Below are 21,536 nucleotides of genomic sequence, written 5' to 3' on the forward strand. Positions count from 1 at the left end.
TCGCAAAATTGCGGATTTTCGAACCGATGCTTGAAATAAGAATCCCAAAATTTCATTATAATTGGCTTGTATGTTCTATAGACGTCTTGTAGTGAATCAACTTGCTGACCAGCAATGGGCTTTGTGCTTGCACTGTACAAGAACGCTTGAATGATACTTGTCATAAGAAATACAAATATTAACAAGCTTAATAAAATAATTCGAGGCACAAATCTGTCGCTATATTTCTTAACACTGATGTTAGTCAAAAAGTAACCGTAGACTATAAGTATATCTCGAAAAATATCATGTCTCTTATTGTTAAAAAGGAATAACAATGAAGATAAAACACAGAATATTATAAATAGGATACATAAAAGACAAATAATATATAAATTGATCTGGTATCTAATAGTCTCCCATTTTCCAAGTCTAGGCGTACGACCTACTATTATAATGATATGATCAATTAAATATGACTGACTAAAATCTAATACTCTTGCTGTATTTGCGTTTATTTCGTATCCACCAAATATACCAATTGGATGACCGTTATCTTCGGAACGAATAATGTTTTCTTCAGTGAGGTTATTAACAATTTTTGCCATAACTGTAGCGTTTCCAGTGTTAACTAATTCCACACTTATATTATGGGTTTTTGTCCATAAGTCAAAAATATACTGATCAATTCCTAACACGTCTAATTTTGGAATATAAGTGAATGGCGGATGGTTGCGTGTATACAATTTAATGGGACAATTTTTCATAGTTTTATTGGGTTTGTAGACAAAACTGTTAATTTCATTAGGATATGCACAATTTGATAACCATTGCAACCTCTTCAATTTAGGCCGATTACACTCGTCGATTTCTGGTAAAAATCCATATAATGAAAGTCCTTTGTCCGTTTTGTTCATTCTTGCAATAACGATTACATCGAAAATGTTATTCTCTAATAGTAAACTTGAAATTTCTTTTATACTGTCCATCATGTTGTGAATAACAATTACAAATTTAGCATTAGGGTTCCAATAAATATCTTGTTGCAGTTTATTGATTTCATTGTAAATTTTATCGTCCTTCTCACTCACGATCACATATATCTCATTAAAAACAGTTTGTACTTCCCACAATGATTCTCGAATTACAAATCGTAAACCTTTAATACTATGAAGTGCTTTTCCTACTAACTCATTAGAATTTACTAATGTTACATCTGTCATTAGATTCATTGGTATAATTTTATTCAAAACTCTTACTAGACATGCGTCCAATCCACTATCTTCGTTATCAAGTAACAGATATAGTTCAGCGTCGCTTTTATAAAGTAAAAAGTAGAAGATCCAAATCTTCAAGTACACCATTTTTGTATTGACCAAATTGAATACGATCCATTATAAGATCACGGTTATGAATGTTTTGACTATTACTGTTACTGTTAGTTACTTATAGAATGATAAATCACTTGCTATTTGGATACCTGTATTTGTTCTTGATTACAATAAGTTTCTTTTTATGATCATTTATCATAACCGCAATGAAAGCGTAAATCGTATTGAGAGAATTAAGGTTTCCGTATATATATTTTTTATTTTTTCTAGAATAATCTATATCAATCATACTAATATCATAAAAGCGATTATGTGCTGTATTATACGATCTGTCCTTATATAATTGGTATAGATTATTGTAGAAATAAGTGAGAAAATATTGTTCATTATAAAAAGTAACAGTCAGTTTTTCATAACGAACCAATTGGACAGATCTTAATAAATTTACTTAAAGATAGACTGTATCACGTGAATGATCATAGACTACAATTTAAGTCAAATTAAATGAACAGAAAATGTCGGGATCAACATATAGTCTATTCTATGATATCCGATTCCAATACTTTGTAATAGGATATCATAGAATACATAACTACGATTGTGAAAAGAAAAGAAATACTAACTTCTTCCACGATTTTGTATGCATTTAAAAAATTAACATCCTTATTAGGGAAATGGTTATATTCGTCTTCATTATATCAAATATCATTAACATCCATTCAGCCTTTTAGTAACAAACAGTAAATATAAATACAGACAGACATCATTTCACTTTTATAATATTAGTATTGATTTAAACGGAAAATAACTTGTTATGAAAGTAATATTGCTCACGGAAAATCCCAGAAATTTAATCTTTCAGTTTTATTACAGAAAGTCATCAATTAATATCGGTACGTGGTAGTTACTTTTTATGACACAATGGACGCTATGACAAATGGAATAAATTTAGTCGATATAGCAAAATCATAAGCAAAGTATTTCGAAATTCCTAGGTATTTCGACGTATCTGTAGTATGACCTGTCATACATAGGGTTGGTACTAGACCCCATGGCTATATAAGAGAAACAAGCTATTCGGTGTAAAATTCTAAAATTCTATTGTCTAGCAAACAACCGTTACTAAGTAACTGATATTCTTTCTTTTTAGGTATATGACGTTATAAACCTCAATAGCATAATCACCCATGCGATTGAGCTATCAAGACAAAGCAGCGGTAAGCGGTCTACTCACGAGTGTACTAGAATGGTAGCAAGTAGAAACAAATTCCGAGCTGTCCATCAGCCTCTTACCCTACCACATGATGACCGTAACCATTCTATCAAGAACATATCCAATGAGAACAAGAAACTATTAAGAATAGTCTCTGAATTTGAAGGAGCTACCTTCAAATTTAATGGATATAGACTGGTAACAGAACAAAACAGAACGGAATTATGTACTTAGATTATATCTATAGATAATATATGTACTAGTTTCGATACTAATATATATTCACTAAGATGAATATTTATAGATGATGTAGCAGAATACAACTAGTTTAGAGTAACGACTATTTCTTACTAGATATTAGTGCTTTTATTGTAATATTTGAAAATTAAATTCGTAACGCGCAGAAATTCTCTTATTATGACTCCCTGGATAAACCTACAACAATATTATTTGCACGACAATTTCCGATTATGTTATTTCAATCTTTTGTTTTCTTTAGAAGGAATATTTAGAAATAGTATTATTATTTGGTTCTAGTATTAAGATCAATGAATGACAATGAGTTGTAGATTTTCTTTCAAATCTCTAGGTCACGCTAACTGCTGCTTTTAATCCACAGATAAGAAAAAGTATGCGTATATCGAATGAGGTGTTCAGCAAACAAGTTAGTTGTATACATTTTATTTTAATAAATATAAATAAAATAATAGACAATTATATTTTATTCTAACAGAAAGTCTATTGGATAAAACTTAATCATATATTTATGTTACATATAACCTTGTAGAAGACACTCAACATATAGTAATAGAGTGTAAATACATAAAAGAAGATATATAATGCAGATTCCCATCATAGTCAGTTAATTATATAGCAATAGCTTACGACAACCTGTTGTAGAAATATGTAGTATAAATATTTCTGACTGGAAAATGTATTTATGGTAACATGGCAGAGAGTGAAGTGACATAATACATAATATTGTTTTTACAGTTTTGATTAAAGAAAAAGAATACAAGAAAACTTTAAATATATTAATATCAAAAGAGTTTCTCAACACAAACAAATGAATAAAGAAATAGAATTCAATAATAGAACAGGTTATAATACCAAATATGTGTGTAATAATTTTATTATCTTATTCATTGCTAAAAAATAATTACCCAATTTTTGAGTGTACTGAAATTCGTGCTAGTGAAACGGACATTTCACGATCATTACTTTTGTATTACAGTTACTTACATCTACATTCATAAACAAAAACAATTATAGATAGAAAATATCCAATAATTAATACAATAAAGGGTTCTTTTATTTCGGATAAATCTGTTGGGTCATAACCAGCGTGACTCTTCACTTTGGATTTCACTCTAGCTAGGTATTCCATCAGTTGTATATGATGACTTAGAAGACCACTCTCTGTTATTAACCGTACATGTCTATTCATTGAGGAGATAGCAGTTGATCCTCGAGAGAAATATATAACGCGGTACACAAACTTTTCTGGTTCCCGCACTCTGTAAAGCTGAACTTGACCAAGGTTGTCTATCACATCGTAATATAGTATGTTGTAGTAAGTATCAGATACTAGAGTAAATGCTAATTCATTACTATTAATTACTTTCTCTATACACGTAGTTATTTCATCACAGTACTCCGTATCATTTAATTTATGAGAAAATTTCCATTTCCAGGCTCTCAGCAGTATGGGTTTGAAAGTTTTGTATATTATTTCTAAATCATTAACCTGATGGCCTGCAATAGGCCTTGTGCTCGCACTCAGCAGAAAAGCTTGAACTATATTGGACATTAGAAATACAAATATGAGTAAACTCAAAAATACAATGCGAGCCACAAAGTTAGGATTACATCTCTTAACAGAAATATTAGTAAGAAAGTAACCATAGACAATAAGGATATCTCGTACGATATCTCTGCGTTTTTTAACAAAAATTAACAAATACGAAGACAATATGCAGAAAATTAGAAATAGACAAGATAAAAGGATCGCAATAGATAGACTGAGGTCATTCATAATGGCTTCCCATTTTTCTAGGTCAGGTGTACGGGCGGTAATAATAATTTCATGATCGATCATATACGGATAACTGTATTCAAGTATAGTCCTCCTCTTGATGTTAAGTGAGAAGCCTCCAAATATGCCTATTGCATCATTAGTATCATTATATATAACAATGTTTGAATCAGTGTAATTGCTTAATAAATATACTGTCTCAGGACCGCTTCCAGTATTAACAAAATCAATAGTAATATTCTGAGTCTGTGACCATAACTTTAAAATATATTCTTCTATTCCACGTATTCCTGAAGGTTGTGGAAAATAATAAAACGGTTCGTATAGTCTAGCGTATAACTTTACCTTGCAATTATTTATTACAGCGCCTCCTTTAAAAATAAGTGCGCTTATCTTATTCAGTGATGAACAATTTGATATAAATTGCAGTACCTTCACTTTAGGTATGTTACAATCATCAATTTCTGGTGAAAATCCAAATATTGAATAATCGTCAATAGTTTTATTCAGTCTTGTAACAATAATTACATTATACATGTGATTATACAGTAATAAACTAGAAATTTCCTGCAGAAGCTCAATTACATCATTTATTATAATAATAAATATAGCTCTGGGATTCCAATAACTATCTTGTTTCAATTCATCGATTTCATCATAAAGAGCGTAGTAATGTTCGCTAATTATCAGATATACTTCATTGGGAGCTTTTTGCTTTTCCCATAGAAATGATCGTATTAGAAATCTATATTTTTGTAGATCATTAAGAGCTTTTCCAAGCTCATTACTGGCGTTTATCAAAGTAACATCTTTAAAGTCCTTAGTTGATTCGATTTCATTTAAAACTTTTATAACACAAGTGTCTAGAAAAGTTTGTTTATTTTCAATTGCTAATTGTATTATGGCCTCACTTTTATACAGCAAAAGGTATAAAATGCTGTAAACATTGTTCCACGTTTTGATCATGTTATGTTTATGGTATTTCATAACGGTGACTGTAGTTTTAATTCCATTACATTACAATTTATTTACATTTTATAAATGAATCCATTATGATAAATTATTTATAATATAATTTATATAAGGAATTAATCATTTCCTATATTTAGTACACCATTAGATTAATTTTCGGTTTTGTAATACAATAATACAAACCAATTTTCATAATAGCCTTTTAATGTACAGTTGTTTAGCTCTTTTGTATTCCTTAGTATCTATAGCTATATAAAAAAATCTGTTCATTTATTTGTTTGTCACCTTTTTACGACTAAAGCCGAATGGATCTTAATCAAATTTGACATAAAGGTAGGTATCGCTTATCTCAAAAAATAATCTGGTAGAGGATTAAATAGGGGATGAAATTCTATTTATTATTCTTTTATTGTCTTTTGCATTTTGTTCCTGAGTTATTTTATGGTTTTTTTTTAATTTTGATTTTTGCAATGTATCTTATTATACATATGTATTATCTTTTCTCGTTGTATATTAAATCTCTTGTTATGCGTCGCCTTAAACTTTTTTTTATTTCTGAATATTTATCCTTTGTGTGCATTATGTAACTTTTTTTTTATTAAAACAGGTGAATTTACTCATATCAGATAATTATACTTTATCAATTTTATAAAAGAGAAAATGTATATATGTGTCTCTCTGTCTGTCTGTATATTAGTTAACCTAGTAATTATTCAGCGTTATATATCTAAATAATGAAGTAAATAATTAAGAGTTCAAAATTCGAATCTTTATTTTGTCTATTACAGGTTCAAATCTACCGTCAGTTCGGGATGGTATCGAGATGAGAAGAACTGACTAGAAACTCAGCTCGTATTTTTTTTCCTAATTTTTTTCTAAAACAAAAATAGGTATGGAGTTTCCAACATACCAATTTTATAAAAGAGAAAATGTATATATGTGTCTCTCTGTCTGTCTGTATATTAGTTAACCATTCAGGATTAAATAGCTGAGTTATCGAAATTTGAGGTTCAAATAGATTGTATTAGGATATAGCTTATATTTTATCTCATAATCATAAGCAAATAAAATCCTGAGATTGGTTCTTTCAGGTATACATATATAGGCTATATTTTATGTCATAAAGTAAAGGAAACCGCGAGTAGCAGCTAGTATATAATAAAATTAAATGTAACGAAGTATTAAGTACGACAGTTATTTAAGTTATACTTAACAATTTCCAAAGAATATTACATTCACATTAAAATGGTCGACGTTTATAGATCAGTGTGATTGATTAATTTTAATGAATGCTATATCCATTAACTAAATATCATTTTACTTTAATGAAATCTTAATGCAATACGTACTAACATATATATATATATATATATTTTGACAATTCACACAGCGCCTTGTAGTCTATGTACTAGATAACTGATACAAATACATATCTTTTGTAAATACATACATAATACACATAGAAAACACCCAGATCGATACAAACAAGCATATTCATGAATACAAATGTTTGTGCCGTGAGAGGAATCGTACCCGCGACCATCGGTCGTAAAGCGGTGTGCTAAACCGCTAGACCACCGAGATCGTCAAATATTAATGACAATGACTTTAAGGCAATGAATATATATCATTATTATTATAGAAGGCAGAAGAGTCTGATCTTTACCTTTTCATGATGAATTTCTAAGTACTTTGTAATATAGGAATGGAAAACAGCTGTTATTAGGTGATGAATTGGTCATATTTTCATATCTTTATATGATCGTTAGATTTCATTATTTTAGATTGATGTTTGATCGTTACATTTCGTTATTTCGGATTGATGTTTGATCGTTACATTTCGTTATTTCGGATTGATGTTTGATCGTTATATTTCGTTATTTCAGGTTGATGTTTACACAGCACAAAGCCCCTCGATCATCTCTGATGTCGATAAAGATTCGCCTTCTGGCGTCCAATTTCCCTCCGCGGTCGCTCCGATCCTATATTTCGTCTGCACGTCCGGATTCAGATTATAATGTTTTTTTTTCTATGGCAATATTTTCAGGCAGTGAGTGGGATATCACTAAAGTGACCATTTATTCTTTGACGCAAAACGGGACATTGGTTTATTTAGATGAATTAATATATAGTCAATAAAGAAACACTTTTTTTAGAGTCATTCAGATTAAGTTAGCTTAAAAGTTACGAATTTAAATAAAAGACCAGATAAGTATAAATATAACTGAATATTTTGTTTAGTTATGTTTATATATTTGGAGAAACAAATTTGCTTTACATAATACAGCTCGTTGATACTTTAAGTCAGAATGAAACACTTCACATATATTTTTATACTACCCCAACTAGCTTTTGCCCGCGGCTTCGCTCGCGTTATTTTATCCCCTTAGGGTTTGAATTAAACAAAATCCTTTCTTAGCGGTCGCCTACGTCATAGCGTCTATACACATCTACCTGCATGCCAAATTTCAGCCCGATCCGTCCAGTGGTTTGGGCTGTGCGTTGATAGATCACAATGTCAGTCAGTCACCTTTGAGTTATATATATTTAGAATATCAACTTCAAAACTCGACTGCCTAAAATTTCGGGAGGTTTTCGAAAAGGGGACAATTCTGCGTCCCAAAGGTCATTCCAAGGACACGGGGACTTCATTACATAGTATAAACAAAGTCGCTGTCACTATCTGTATGCGTAAATCTTGAAAACTACTCAACGGATTTTGAAGCAGTATTTTTAACAGATAGAGTGATTCAAGAGGAAGGTTTATATATATAATATATGTACACTTGTGCGAAACCGGGGCGAGTAGCTAGTGTAATTATAAAAAGGGACAGTCCCGTTCAAAATGGGACGTCTGGTCACGGTAAATATGACACATATTGTTGTAAAATGGTAAGATTTATTGGTAGATACATTCACTAAAATATCATAGTGGAGCTGGGAAAATATACGATCTAAAAAGGCCAAATGAAAGGTGTTGTAAACATGAAAAAGGTTTGTAATATTTTCATGTATTATGTATTATGTGTGTATGTGTATTTATGTATTTTAACGAACATGTTTCGGATTATGGCAGTTGTACTTCATAATAATCAGGACAATTCACACAGCGCCATCTAGACCCAAGTTAAGCTAGCTAAAGCTTGTGTTATGGGTACTAGACAACTGATACAAATACATTGATATTTTTTTCGTAAATACATACATATTATACATAGAAAACACCCAGACCGATACAAACAATCATACTCATGAATATAAATGTTTGTGCCGTGCGAGGAATCGAATCTGCGACCATCGGAACTAAGGTGTGTTAACTCGCTAAACCACCGAGGCCATCAAATAAAGAATGCAGACCTAGATTATATCTTAGAGAAGCAATATTGACCTATATAGAACAATAAAATGAGACAACGTCGCGAACTAATTCCTGGACTTATATGAAATTCTATTAGGAATTTAAGCCTCTAGGAATGTATGTATTTTAACTACACGGAAAAAGCCGATTTGTTTCCCCTAAATATTATATAAAATGTTAATAGGAAATGTTATATGGAGAATGTATTCCACATTACAACTTAGTCCATATACTACGATAGCCGGTTCAGAATAGAATAGAATATTTATACGAATTAGGTGTTATTTTGCGGAAGTCCATTTCACTACTCGATAGATTTATATTATTTTGTTTAATTCCGCTACAATTAACATGTGTGAGACTATGAATATTCGGTGTGGAAACCTGACCAGCGCTACGACCTTCTCCAGTGGCGATCAAATTCCGACCGTTATTGAGTCTACACCTATATTATTTACTAGCTATTGCCCGCGGCTTCGCTTGCGTTAATTTATCCCCTTAGGGGTGAAATTTACCAAAATACTTTCTTAGGGGATACCTACATCATAGTAGCTTTATGCATGCAAAGTCTCAGCCCGATCGGTTTAAAATTGATAAAGTTTCATACAAACTTTCATCCCCTATTTTATCCCCTTGGGGGTAGAATTAATCAAAATCCTTTCTTAGCGGATGCCTACGTCATAACATCTATCTGCATGCCAAATTTCAGCCCGATCCGTCCAGTGGTTTGGGCTGTGCGTTGATAGATCACTATGTCAGTCACCTTTGAGTTATATATATTTAGATTTCATTACTAACTAGGAATTAAACAAAATAATCCATCGAGTATAAATCCATAGAGTAGTAGAATAAATTAAAATATTCTTTCTTTATTTTTTAATCTACCGCTTATTTGGAAATCTGTCTCGTAAACAAGAAGAACAAGTATGAACCCTGCATATTGCTCTTTTAAATTTTTAAATTGAAACATGTGAATGAAAACTAAATAAATACTAACCTATAGAGATAATGACCTAAGTCTAATGAAAACTTATCTAGAGGATAGGGTGCAAACTGTAGATGTTGATGGTAAGTTTATTTGAATAAATGATTTTCTATTCTATTCTATTTATTTACTTAATTAAACTTACATTAACATTAAGCACTTTTGAATAGGCTGTTAAATTACTTATTTTTTTACTCAACCGCTCATTTGCTCAACCTGTCTCATCACAAGAAGAACTAGAGAGAAATCTGCATTGCCTAAATACAATTTTTGAGTTGAATAATGTGAATATAAACTAAATAAATAGTTTAGAATAGAATAGAAAAATATTTATTTAATGATAATAATAGAAGGCAAATAAAGTTGTCTCTTGTGTGTTGGTCACGGCACTGATGGCGGCAATCTCCCATGGTAATGCCGATACACCTTCAGCCAGTAGTCCTCAGCACTTTAGCTCATCCGTTACACCATGAATCAATGGAATGCTAAGTTAGTCTGCCTACAGGATAGTTTGTATGTGTGTTGGTCACGGCACTGATGACGGCAACCTGCCATGGTAGCGCCGATACACCTTCAGCCAGTAGTCCTCCTTCAGGCAGCACTTTAACTCATCTACTACACCATGAATCAATGGAATGCTAAGTTAGTCTGTCTACAGGATAGTTTGTATGTTTGCAAATATATACTGTATAAAAAGTTTTATTTTTTTATACCATTTAGGTGGCAAACAATCATACGACCCATCTGATGGTAAACGGTTACCGTAGCCTATGGACGCCTGAAACACCAGGGGTGTCACATACGCGTTGCCGACCCTTAAGAAACCTTAATATACCCTTCTTGAAAACCCCCATGCTGTAGTCTCTCGAGAAAACCTCGGCAGGTAGTTCGTTCCACAATGTAAGTGTACGCGGGAGGAAGCTCTTCGGAAACCGCACAAGTGGTAAAAAATATATATACTATATACATATAGAGAGTACAGTAAAATGTTAATATATTTAGAATATATTGGAAGCCAGCCAAGTGCGCGTCCCGCGCTGACACGACTGGGTCCGTGTATTTATTGAATTTATATGCTTATTAAGTTCTATATGGATTTTAAAATGATATATATTTAGTTTAATAATTTTTGGCAAAGGAACTCTTATAAAATTTTTTGAAAATATATATTACATATTCTAAGTATATCCGCGTTTTCAACCTCGTGAAATTTACAGCCTATGTGTTATTTTGATGCATAACCTATATTACTGTAAAGTTTCATCAAAATCCGTTCAGTAGTATTTGCGTGAAAGAGTAACAAATATCTATAGTTACAAACTTTCGCATTTATAATATTACTAGCTTTTACCCGCGGATTCGCTCGCACTGACTAAAAAATATTAGTTTTTTTTGTAAAAAGTATCCTATGTTCATTCTAACATCTCTATTTCATCGTAATCGGTCTAGTAGTTTTTGCGTGAATACGTAACAAACATACTTTGGCATTTATAATATTAGTAAATATTAAGAATTAAGATAAGATAAGAGGAGTAACAAACGCGAAAGTTAAAAAATTCTTGACCTTTGAAATTATTTTGTTTTGAATTAAAAAAACTCTTATAAGGCAACTTTGTTAGAAGTAAGGCCAATAGTCCACAAAGGAAATCCAAATATACGGCTCGATCCTGAATACAAAATTCGAATGCAGAAACTTTCTAAACTTACTCGTGTAACTACTGAATCAAATATACAACTTCTTACGGGAATATCGAAGGTAAAATGCGACCCACAAACTACTTTCCAATTTTTGAAACTATTCAAACCTTATACTTGTCGTAAATACTTGATCCAATTGCATTTTTTTTTTCATGGATGATAATGGAACTGTGCAACTACGCTAACGGTTAATTAACTAACGCGACACCAGTGGAGGTTGATAAGATGAGCATGAGGTCAGGTTAGTTAGCCCATCGTGATAAATTCTTGGCGAATTTGTTTCCATAGGGAACCGCGTGGAGGTCGGAGAGGGTTACGCTGGCGGGGCACCAGTGGAGGATGATAAGTTGAGCATAAGGTCAGGTCAGTTTGCCTATCGTGACAAATTCAGCAGGGATTTATCGGAATATCGGAATACCACCCGTGGTATATCAAAACAACGTTTCCGGTGTCAGCTAGTCTATTTACAAAAATATTTGAAATCAAACCATTTACAATATGTATTTATGTGGATAGATGTTTATGGGTAGAAAAGTATAAAAAAAAAAAAACTGAGCGATATCTCGCCAACAAACTGTTCTATAGTTTGGCGATTCAATGTATAAAAACAACTGTACAATTATCTTTTTTTTTTATAACACAGGGGACAAACGAACATGCGGCTCACCAGATGGTAAGTGATTACCGCCGCCCATGAGAACCCGCAACACCAGGGGAATTGCAAGTACGTTGTCGGCCTTTTAAAAAGGAATAAGCTCTTTTCTTGAAGGTTTCAATATCGTATCGGTTCGGAAATACCATTGCTGGAAGGTGATTCCATAATGTGGTTGTGCGAGGCAAAAAGTTTCTAGAATTTCATCTTTATTAAATAAATAAAAAAAAATGTTTCATTATGAAACGTTCTCGGGTATTTTACTTCAACTGCGGAAAAATAAATTATTCAAGGAACAACCACTAACATAACATTCGTAATGTACCGCCGTTGCCTTTTTAATGTTTTCACGGCCTTAACACCAGCCTTTTTGCCACCATACCCGAAAAAAGGAACAAACGGGACCTCTGTAACAATTACAAATCGTCTACAATTATAACCTAAAACGCTTGTCCATTTTTTCGACGGACAGCCATTTATAAACTCTGAACACATGCCACGTACTTATAATCCGTAGCGGCACTCAAATATTACACATTAAAATTATGTTGGCACTCAAAATATTCCTTATAAACTGTACGACAAAGTTCAAATTAGTGTGTATTGTTATGTATGCATATGAGGTGGGACCCAGCTGTGAAATGCTAGGTCTACTCGTTTGTGGTTGCCCCTGCCTAAATACATTGGAACTGACAGTAGCTTGTGCAAACTAGGGTGACAGAGTTATGTTTAACACATATTTAGTTTAGGTTATAGCGTATTACATACAAAACGACTAGTTGAATAATAACAACCTCAGAACAATTCACACAGCGCCATCTAGACCCAAGTTAAGCTAGCTAAAGCTTGTGTTCTGGGTACTAGATAACTGATACAAATACATGCATTTTTTTTCGTGAATACATACATATTATATATAATATAAAATAGAAAAAATATTGAATACACAACAACTGGTTAAACAATTAATAAGAGGAAATCAGTCATAGTGATTAAAGCAGACCAGTCCCTACAAGCAGCACCCGTTCACGAGTATGACGGATGAGCCAGCCATCACTGCGCTCGACCATATTTTAGGAAGCCCAATGACCCGGCCCACCACGCCGCCATTAGTCTGCACATTTTAGTGAGCATGACTCAAAACACCAGACAACGTAATAACTACTCACAATTGCCATCTGATAGTTATAGTATAAAAATTCGAATATCGAGTTAAAACAACTTTTTCTTTCCCTAAACATATTTTTACGAGTACGTGAAGCTTTTAATTTAAAAAGGATGTTTTCTATCGCGTCAAAGAGGGAGCTAGCGAGCATAGCTTTGCGAATCGAGTGTAATGTATGTAGGCTGTGAATCCGATGCATATTTCATAAGGATGAGGCTAACGTGTGTTTCCTTTCTCTATTGATTTTGCGCCGGATCGGCTGCCGACCGTCCGGTAGCTATTCCAGGTCACCGCCTCAGGTACGGCTTGACGTTTCTTGCAGTTGGAAATCCTGTTCATGGAATACATGCTAAAGTTTTGTTACGAACACTGATTAGACTTTTTGCTTTTGCAATAGCATATGCTCGTTCTATTCTCTCAAATTTGAATTGAAATAAATTTGTATTATTGTAAACATGTACAACATTTATTTGAAGATAATACAAGCTGAGTTTCTTGTCAGTTCTTCTCATCTCGAAATCATTCCAAACTGGCGATAGATTTGACGTCCAACGCCATCCGGCGATCTTGATCAGATCGTCGGTCCACCTTGCTGGAGGCCTTCCTTGGTCTTCCGGTCCGCGGTCGCCACTCGAGGACTTTACTGTTTACTTACTTTATGTTCCCTGCCCATTACCACTTCAGTTTCGTAATTCTTCGGGCTATCTTGGTCACTCTGGTTCATCTGCGGATCTCCTATATGGGGATAATGACCACTATTTCCAGCTCCCAAATTTGAATTTAAATAAATCTGTATTATTGTAAACAAGTACAATATTTATTTGAAGATAATACGAGCTGAGTTTCTTGTCAGTTCTTCTCATCTCGAAATCATTCCAAACTGACAATAGATTTGACGTATCATAAGATAGACCTACATGAATAAAGATATTTTGATTTGGATTTTGAGTATGGTGGCAAAATACTGTAAAACAGATTTTTGTAGCAAAGGTTCCGTTGTATTATACCATATTATTACATTTATAAGATGTTGTACTGTTTAAAAGTTTTGTAAATACTAATTCTCATCTCGAAATCATTTCGAACTGACGATATATTTGACGTATCATAAGCGTCTGTAATAGACCTACATGAATAAAGATATTTTGATTTGGATTTTGAGTATGGTGGCAAAATACTGTAAAACAGATTTTTGTAGCAAAGGTTCCGTTCTGTTATACCATATTATTACATTTATAAGATGTTGTATTGTTTAAAAGTTTTGTAAATACTAATTCTCATCTCGAAATCATTCCAAACTGACGATAGATTTGACGTATCATAAGATAGACCTACATGAATAAAGATATTTTGATTTGGATTTTGAGTATGGTGGCAAAATACTGTAAAACAGATTTTTGTAGCAAAGGTTCCGTTCTATTATACCATATTATTACATTTATAAGATGTATTGTATGTATTTACATGTATTGTTTAAAAGTTTTGTAAATACTAATTCTCATCTCGAAATCATTCCGAACTGACGATAGATTTGACGTATCATATGCGTCTGTAATAGACTTACATGAATAAAGATATTTTGAATTTGAGTTTGAATTACTTAAATGTGTATGTCTGTCTTTCCTTTCTTTTCTTCCGTCTCTTTGATAACTACGTAAATGGCTAAGCAAATGTTACAGTAATTTAACGTGATTAATATAATAATGATAAAATCTCAAGACATTTCACACAGCGCCATCTAGACACAAGTTAAGCTAGCTAAAGCTTGTGTTATGAGTACTTGATAACTGATTCAAATACATAGACATATTTTTTTGTAAATACATACATGATATTATACATAAACACCCAGACCGATACAGACATTCATATATACTATGTAGGTATACAAGTCGTAGACTGTAGGTTTTCCTTAAACTTTATTAAATTCTGCCTGTCTTTTTAATAAAGTTTGAATAGGAAAAAAAATTCTTTACTCAAATAAATTTAAAATGTTCCGCTCATTCGGAAATGTGTCTCCTCATAAGAAGAAACAAGACACTTGCATATTGCTCTATTAAATAATTATTGTAACTTTAAATTTTTAAGTTGAAAGGTGCGAGGCGAGATTCAAATTTCTAGCGATGTTTTTCGACTAGTCTTCTCCATCAGGCGAGAGTTCGCTTTCAGCTGCTCCATAAGTCCTTCTGCGGGTTTGAAATGTTATCTGCACTCGCCCCTTTTTTTTTTTTTTTTACTTGGAGAAAATCCCTCATGGAGACCCGCCGGCCCCGGGGGAAGCCCGCGGGTACTGTGAGACTCCTACTCACTAAAAACTCCAAGATGTCCCTCACCCAACGCCATATGTCGGAGTCGCGGGATCGATAACATTCCACCGCGACTCCGACGGCGGTGGCCCACTCTACAGCGGGCCCCATCTCTGCGGGTTCCCTGTGAAACCCACCACTTCCCCCGTCTTCCCTGGGGAAGGCGCGCGGGGAGTCTGCACTCGCCCCTATGTCAACCTGTAGAGGCCAGCTGCAACCAAATTAGTTCGAATACTAAATAAACTGTTGACAATGGTTCTGTCTACCCCACCTGGGAGTTATTATCATAATTTATTATTATATTCTTTATTGAAAAAAAAAAAATTATGTACAACAAGTTATCGCGAATAAAAAATCTTGAAATTTTAAATACCACGTGCCCACGGTTTCATCTGTGTCAAGTTTCAATAAAAAAATATAGCCTATGTGTTATTCTGATGGATAAGCTATATTACTGTAAAGTTTCATCAAAATCCGTTCAGTAGTTTTTGCATTAAACAGTAACAAACGTCCATACTCACAAACTTTCGCGTTTATAATATTACTAGCTTTTACAAGCGGCTTCACTTGCATTGTATTCACTAAATAATATTTTTTTTTAATAAAAAGTATCTAGACACGCGGTTGCGTGTCAAGCCGAGTTTCAAGTAAGAGAACTGGCGAGCAGCACCGTGTGTATATTTACACGAACCATTTGGAGCCACTTTTGACCCCCTCATAACTCAAAAACTCTTTCACATAAACCTGTCAAATTTTCATATATTGAGACTTGCGAGATAAATATGTGTTCCAAATTTCATAAACATATCTCAAACGGTTATTTAAATATTAACGTCCAAATATCGTCATTTTTATCACTGATCAACTATAGATCAAAATTATAACCCACTTCCAGGCGATCTAGGAAGTTCAAATTTGGCATGCAGATAGGTAATTAGGTGAATATAAAGGAAAAAAATATACTGTAGCCTTCGCAAGTTCTAAACATGTTACTTGTCGGTTCCTATTTTATTATTAGTAGTAACTAGTAATCGAAAGTAATAATTGGTATATGAGAACTGGCCAAATCAGACCTTAGGCTACAGTATATTATCCTAAGTTATAAGAAGAAATGATATTTTATATTGTTATAAATACATTTCAGGACAGACCATTGAACTTGGCACCCATTTAGATCTCACTTCTTTTGTCGTAGAAGTCAACAATCAAGGCATATATCATAATATTAAGCTCGGCTATCATTTCACATTTATGTTTTTGATGGGATATAATATTCATTCTAATACCTACAATAACATGTGAACGTACAGAATTTCATGATGATCTGTTCAGTTTTTTGCGTGAAAGCGTAACAAACATACCACATTTCACATTTATATTAGTATAAGGATTTAGATTATACTTGATTCCAATTTATACTTGATTAAACATATCCCATAAGTGAACTGTGTAAAAAACAAAATACGTATAGACAGAAAGGGAAATCAAACGGGACGTATAGCAGTCGTTTTTTCCTTTTGAGGCATGAAATACAAAGACATATCTTTATATTGTTTCGTATTGTATAAAGCACTTAACGTTTCATCCGTTGATTCTCCTTGATATGTGTAACAAACAAAAAGTTTGCACAAAACAAAAAGTAATTTCCAACGGACTGCCAAAGTGGGTTCTCAATAGGTACCACGGGTATTTTTTGTGTGTCATTTTTTTTCCATGTATCCTTCGCTATGGTAGACTTTATTAGAAAGATCTCACTTATTTTAGCCCCCAAATAGATACAATACACATATATAAAAAAACTCATAAACAACTAGCTTTTGCCGGCGGCTACGCTCGCGTTAAGAAGTATTATTATTAGGTATAGTTTGTGCGGCTTTACAGTACTTTCATACAAACTTTCAGCACCTATTTTATCCCTTTAGGGGTGGAATTTATCAAAATCCTTTCTTAGGGGATGCCTACGTCATAGTAGCTTTATGTATGCAATGTCTCAGCCCGATCGGTTTAAAATTGACAAAGTTTCATACAAACTTTCATCCAGTAATTTATCCCCTTGGGGGTAGAATTAATCAAAATACTTTCTTAGCGGATGCCTATGTCAAAACATCTACCTGTATGTCAAATTTCAGCCCAATCCGTCCAGTAATTTGGGCTGTGCGTTGATAGATCACTATGTTAGTCACGTTTGAGTTATATATATTTAGAAATATTAAATAGCATACACACAAAAAAAAAATGTTATGTGTTTAACTTTTCTCACGAGACTACAGCATTTTCAAGAAGGGTATATTAAGGTTTCTTAAGAGTCGGCAACGCGCACGTGACACCCCTGGTGTTTCAGGCGTCCATAGGCTACGGTAACCATTTACCATCAGATGGGCCGTATGCCTGTTTGCCACCATAGTATTATATAAAAAAAAACTTGAAATTTTCTCTTTTTATTTTGTTTTCTCTGTTCATTTTATTTAATTTTTATGTAGTCAACAATTATGTTTTTATTAATTCAAACTAAAATAACTTAATTAGTCTGACATGTCATATCTACTATACTAACTGATCTGTAATAGTCAATCATCTGTCAATTCTTTTGTGGACATAAAATTCGAATTCATTTTATACTATTCTAGCTACCCACCCCGGCTTCACCCGGAGGTACATGTATTATACATACGAACCTTCCTCTAGAATCACTCTATCTATTAAAAAAAACCGCATCAAAATCCGTTGCGTAGTTTTAAAGATTTAAGCATACATAGGGACGGACAAATAGCGACCGCGACTTTGTTTTATACTATGTAATGTGGATAATCCAGGTATTATATAAAGCATTTTAACTATGAACCACTGAATATAGTGGTTCATGGTTAATGCAAGAAAGAATAGGATAAAAATATCACATTTATTCTAACCTAATTAAGAAAACTAAGTAGTCTGCAGTAGCAATATATATCCGCTAACCAAAGTCACCTCTCGTCTACCGTTCATTGCTTCAACTCGCCGGAAGTGGGTTGGGATGGTGATGCAAAAGTGCCGTCTTCCGACTCCTTCCGTATTTATTGGGTAAGTTTCACAATAAATTGGCTAACCTTACAACTGTGACGGATCAGACGACGCGAGCATCTCCACGGAGATATCTACTTCTTGAACTGAAACTTCAAATTCTGAACAAAATGAATTTGAATTAATTTTGTGTGATCATGATTTTGCTATTGATTTATGTCATTTTTATGTATAATTTTGATATTACATCAAATCAAATCTAATCTAATCAAATATCTTATCTTATACTGTCTTATACTGTAACTACCATATAGTTTATAATTTTTGTAGCTGTGACGTAGTCGAGTGGAATGAGTAGTCATGCTCACTAAAATGTCCAGACATGTGGCTGCGTGGTGGGCCGGGTCATTGGGCTCCCTAAAATATGGTCGAGCGCAGTGATGGCTGGCCCATCCGTCATACTCGTGAACGAGTGCTGCTTGTAGGAACTGGTCTGCTCTTATCACTAGACTGATTTAAACTTATTGTGTTTTTATATTTGAGCCTAAATAAATTAGTGCTGGTTGGTAGTTTGTATTCACACGTTTCGACTTATAAATGTGAACTTACAGGGATTGTTTAAAAGAGCAACACACAAGTTTCTTTCTTATTCTTCTTGTGATGAGACGGCTTTCCGAATAAGCGGTAGATTTAAAAAAATGTTGACTATTCAAAAGTGCTTAAATTAAGTTTATTTGAATAAATGATTTTCTATTCTATTCTATTCTATAAATCTAATTTATATAGGACATTTTAGCTGCTTATGAATGTCAAGTTTTATTAGGCACATTGATTTTAGAAGTAAAGTCTAGTATAGGTCCAACTATAATTAGTGATTAGTATTTTAACAGATTTAATTTTGGATATGTTTTTTGTTACTATTGTTTACTCTTCTGTATATTGTTTTATATTATGTATGTTATTGAAAGGTAGAGATGTAGTGTCTTTTATGATTAGGCATATTGATTTTAGAAGAAAAATTGTAATCCATCTGTAGGGTATCTTTTTTTTATATTATTAATTTTAATTAATATAAATCTACTCGTTTTCTATACAATATTGTAGTCGGATTCAGATGATCGCGGTGACGCTCGGTGTCACATATAAAATAAGTGCGTGCTCTCAATTTGCGACAATAAGTCAGTGTTTTAGTTCCATCCTTTACACCATCACATTTAAAATAAATAATCATGTTACCAAGTAACAGTTAATATGTGACGTGCAACTGATCGGACCAAGAATAAATTATATTTATACTGCTGTATATCTGTAATCCACTGAATATCTCCATCAAGTTTTTTGTATTAATATTTTTTTGATATCGTTTTTCAAGAAGGGTTTATTAAGATTTCTTAAGGGTCGGAAACACGGGCGTCCATAGACTGCGGTAACCATTTACCATCAAATGGATCGTATGCTTGTTCACCATCATAGTAGTTAAGAAGAACAAAGTAGTTGAGAAGAACTGGCAAGAAACTGAACTGATTTTTTTAAAAGCCAGTTTAGTTACATTATGTACTTATATAGGTGACTTTGTCTATTATTAAATGAAAATCCCGTGAATACCTGTATTAAGGAGAGCTTGAACCCAAGACCATCGGAAGTAATGCGGTGTGCCAAATCGCTAAACCACCGGGGTCGACAAATCATCATCGTGATATTAATTAAAAGAGTACCTTTTAGTGTAAAGTATAATAATAATAATAAATTTATTTGCAATAGATTTTGGGTACATACATATATTATGTTTTACAAAAACATGGCCCTTGCAATGTCAAGCGTACAAATCTTAAGTTAAGTAAGTAAGTAAAGAGCAAATAATAAGTTATCTAGTTAAAATATGAATATTCCATTTACAATTTTACAAAATTAATTAAAACAACACTGACGTAACCCAGTTAACATCTGCTTATATCAAGCGTACAAATCTTAAGTTAAGTAAGTAAGTAAAGAGCAAATAATAAGTTATCTAGTTAAAATATGAATATTCCATTTACAATAGTACAAAATTAATTAAAACAACACTGACGTAACCCAGTTAACATTCCCGAAAGCTGATCAGTTCCGTCTGCACCCAGTATTTCGCTGCCATATCTCAACTTGCAAACCGGAACGTAGCTTGCGAACAACTTGGCTGTAGAAATAGGTGAAACAGAGGTCCGGACGGCCTTATAAATTACACAATATGTACCTCTCCAGTGTTGCCAGACTTGAATAATGACATGATATATTTTCGCTTTTGTGTTAGAGCTTATAATAACTAAATATATTCTTTACCGCGGTTTTACTCGCATGAAATTTACAGCCTATATGTTATTCTGATGTATAAACTATATTACTGTAAATCTTGAATCGCTCTATCTTTAAAAAAATCGCTTCAAAATTCTTTGCGTAGTTTTAAAGATTTAAGCATACATAGGGACGGACAGACAGTGACAGCGACTTTGTTTTATACTATGTAATGATAAGATAAGATTGCACTTTTAAGTACAAGATCTTCAATACATATTACAAAATTCCATATCTTACAATAGCCAAATGCGTCCAAAAGTCTGTCAGTTTGTTAGTAATAATTAGACTAGCAAACTAATTCGACATTGAACGTGTAGCTTTGGAATAACCTGGTAGTGGTAATTTCCTGTTTGAACGTTAGCAAAGCTTTCGAGAGTCACTATTTACTCCGACTTGACCAACAAACATCTTTGTAGCTTAGGTCAATCTGCACATTATACACACAAACCTTCTCGTGACCCCTGATGGAAATATAAAGTAATAATAATAGAAAAAGAAATATAAATTTAAA

At 33.0% G+C, this 21,536-nt stretch overlaps 1 protein-coding gene across 1 annotated transcript; it reads right to left on the minus strand.

Annotated features, from left to right (window-relative positions):
* Nucleotides 1-3,757: 3,757 nt before the first annotated feature.
* Nucleotides 3,758-5,524, minus strand: LOC131842865 (uncharacterized). The gene has a single exon (XM_059191432.1). The coding sequence runs from the start codon at nt 5,522-5,524 to the stop codon at nt 3,758-3,760; it is 1,767 nt and encodes a 588-aa protein (XP_059047415.1).
* Nucleotides 5,525-21,536: the final 16,012 nt, after the last annotated feature.

The sequence above is a fragment of the Achroia grisella genome, unplaced genomic scaffold (assembly GCF_030625045.1).
Source record: "Achroia grisella isolate CSIRO2021 unplaced genomic scaffold, CSIRO_AGI_Agris_v1 utg257, whole genome shotgun sequence".
Classification (NCBI taxonomy): Eukaryota; Metazoa; Arthropoda; class Insecta; order Lepidoptera; family Pyralidae; genus Achroia; species Achroia grisella.

Excerpts from the sequence above, each read along its gene's own strand:
- LOC131842865 (XM_059191432.1), bottom strand. The coding sequence starts at position 5,524 with ATGATCAAAACGTGGAACAATGTTTACAGCATTTTATACCTTTTGCTG.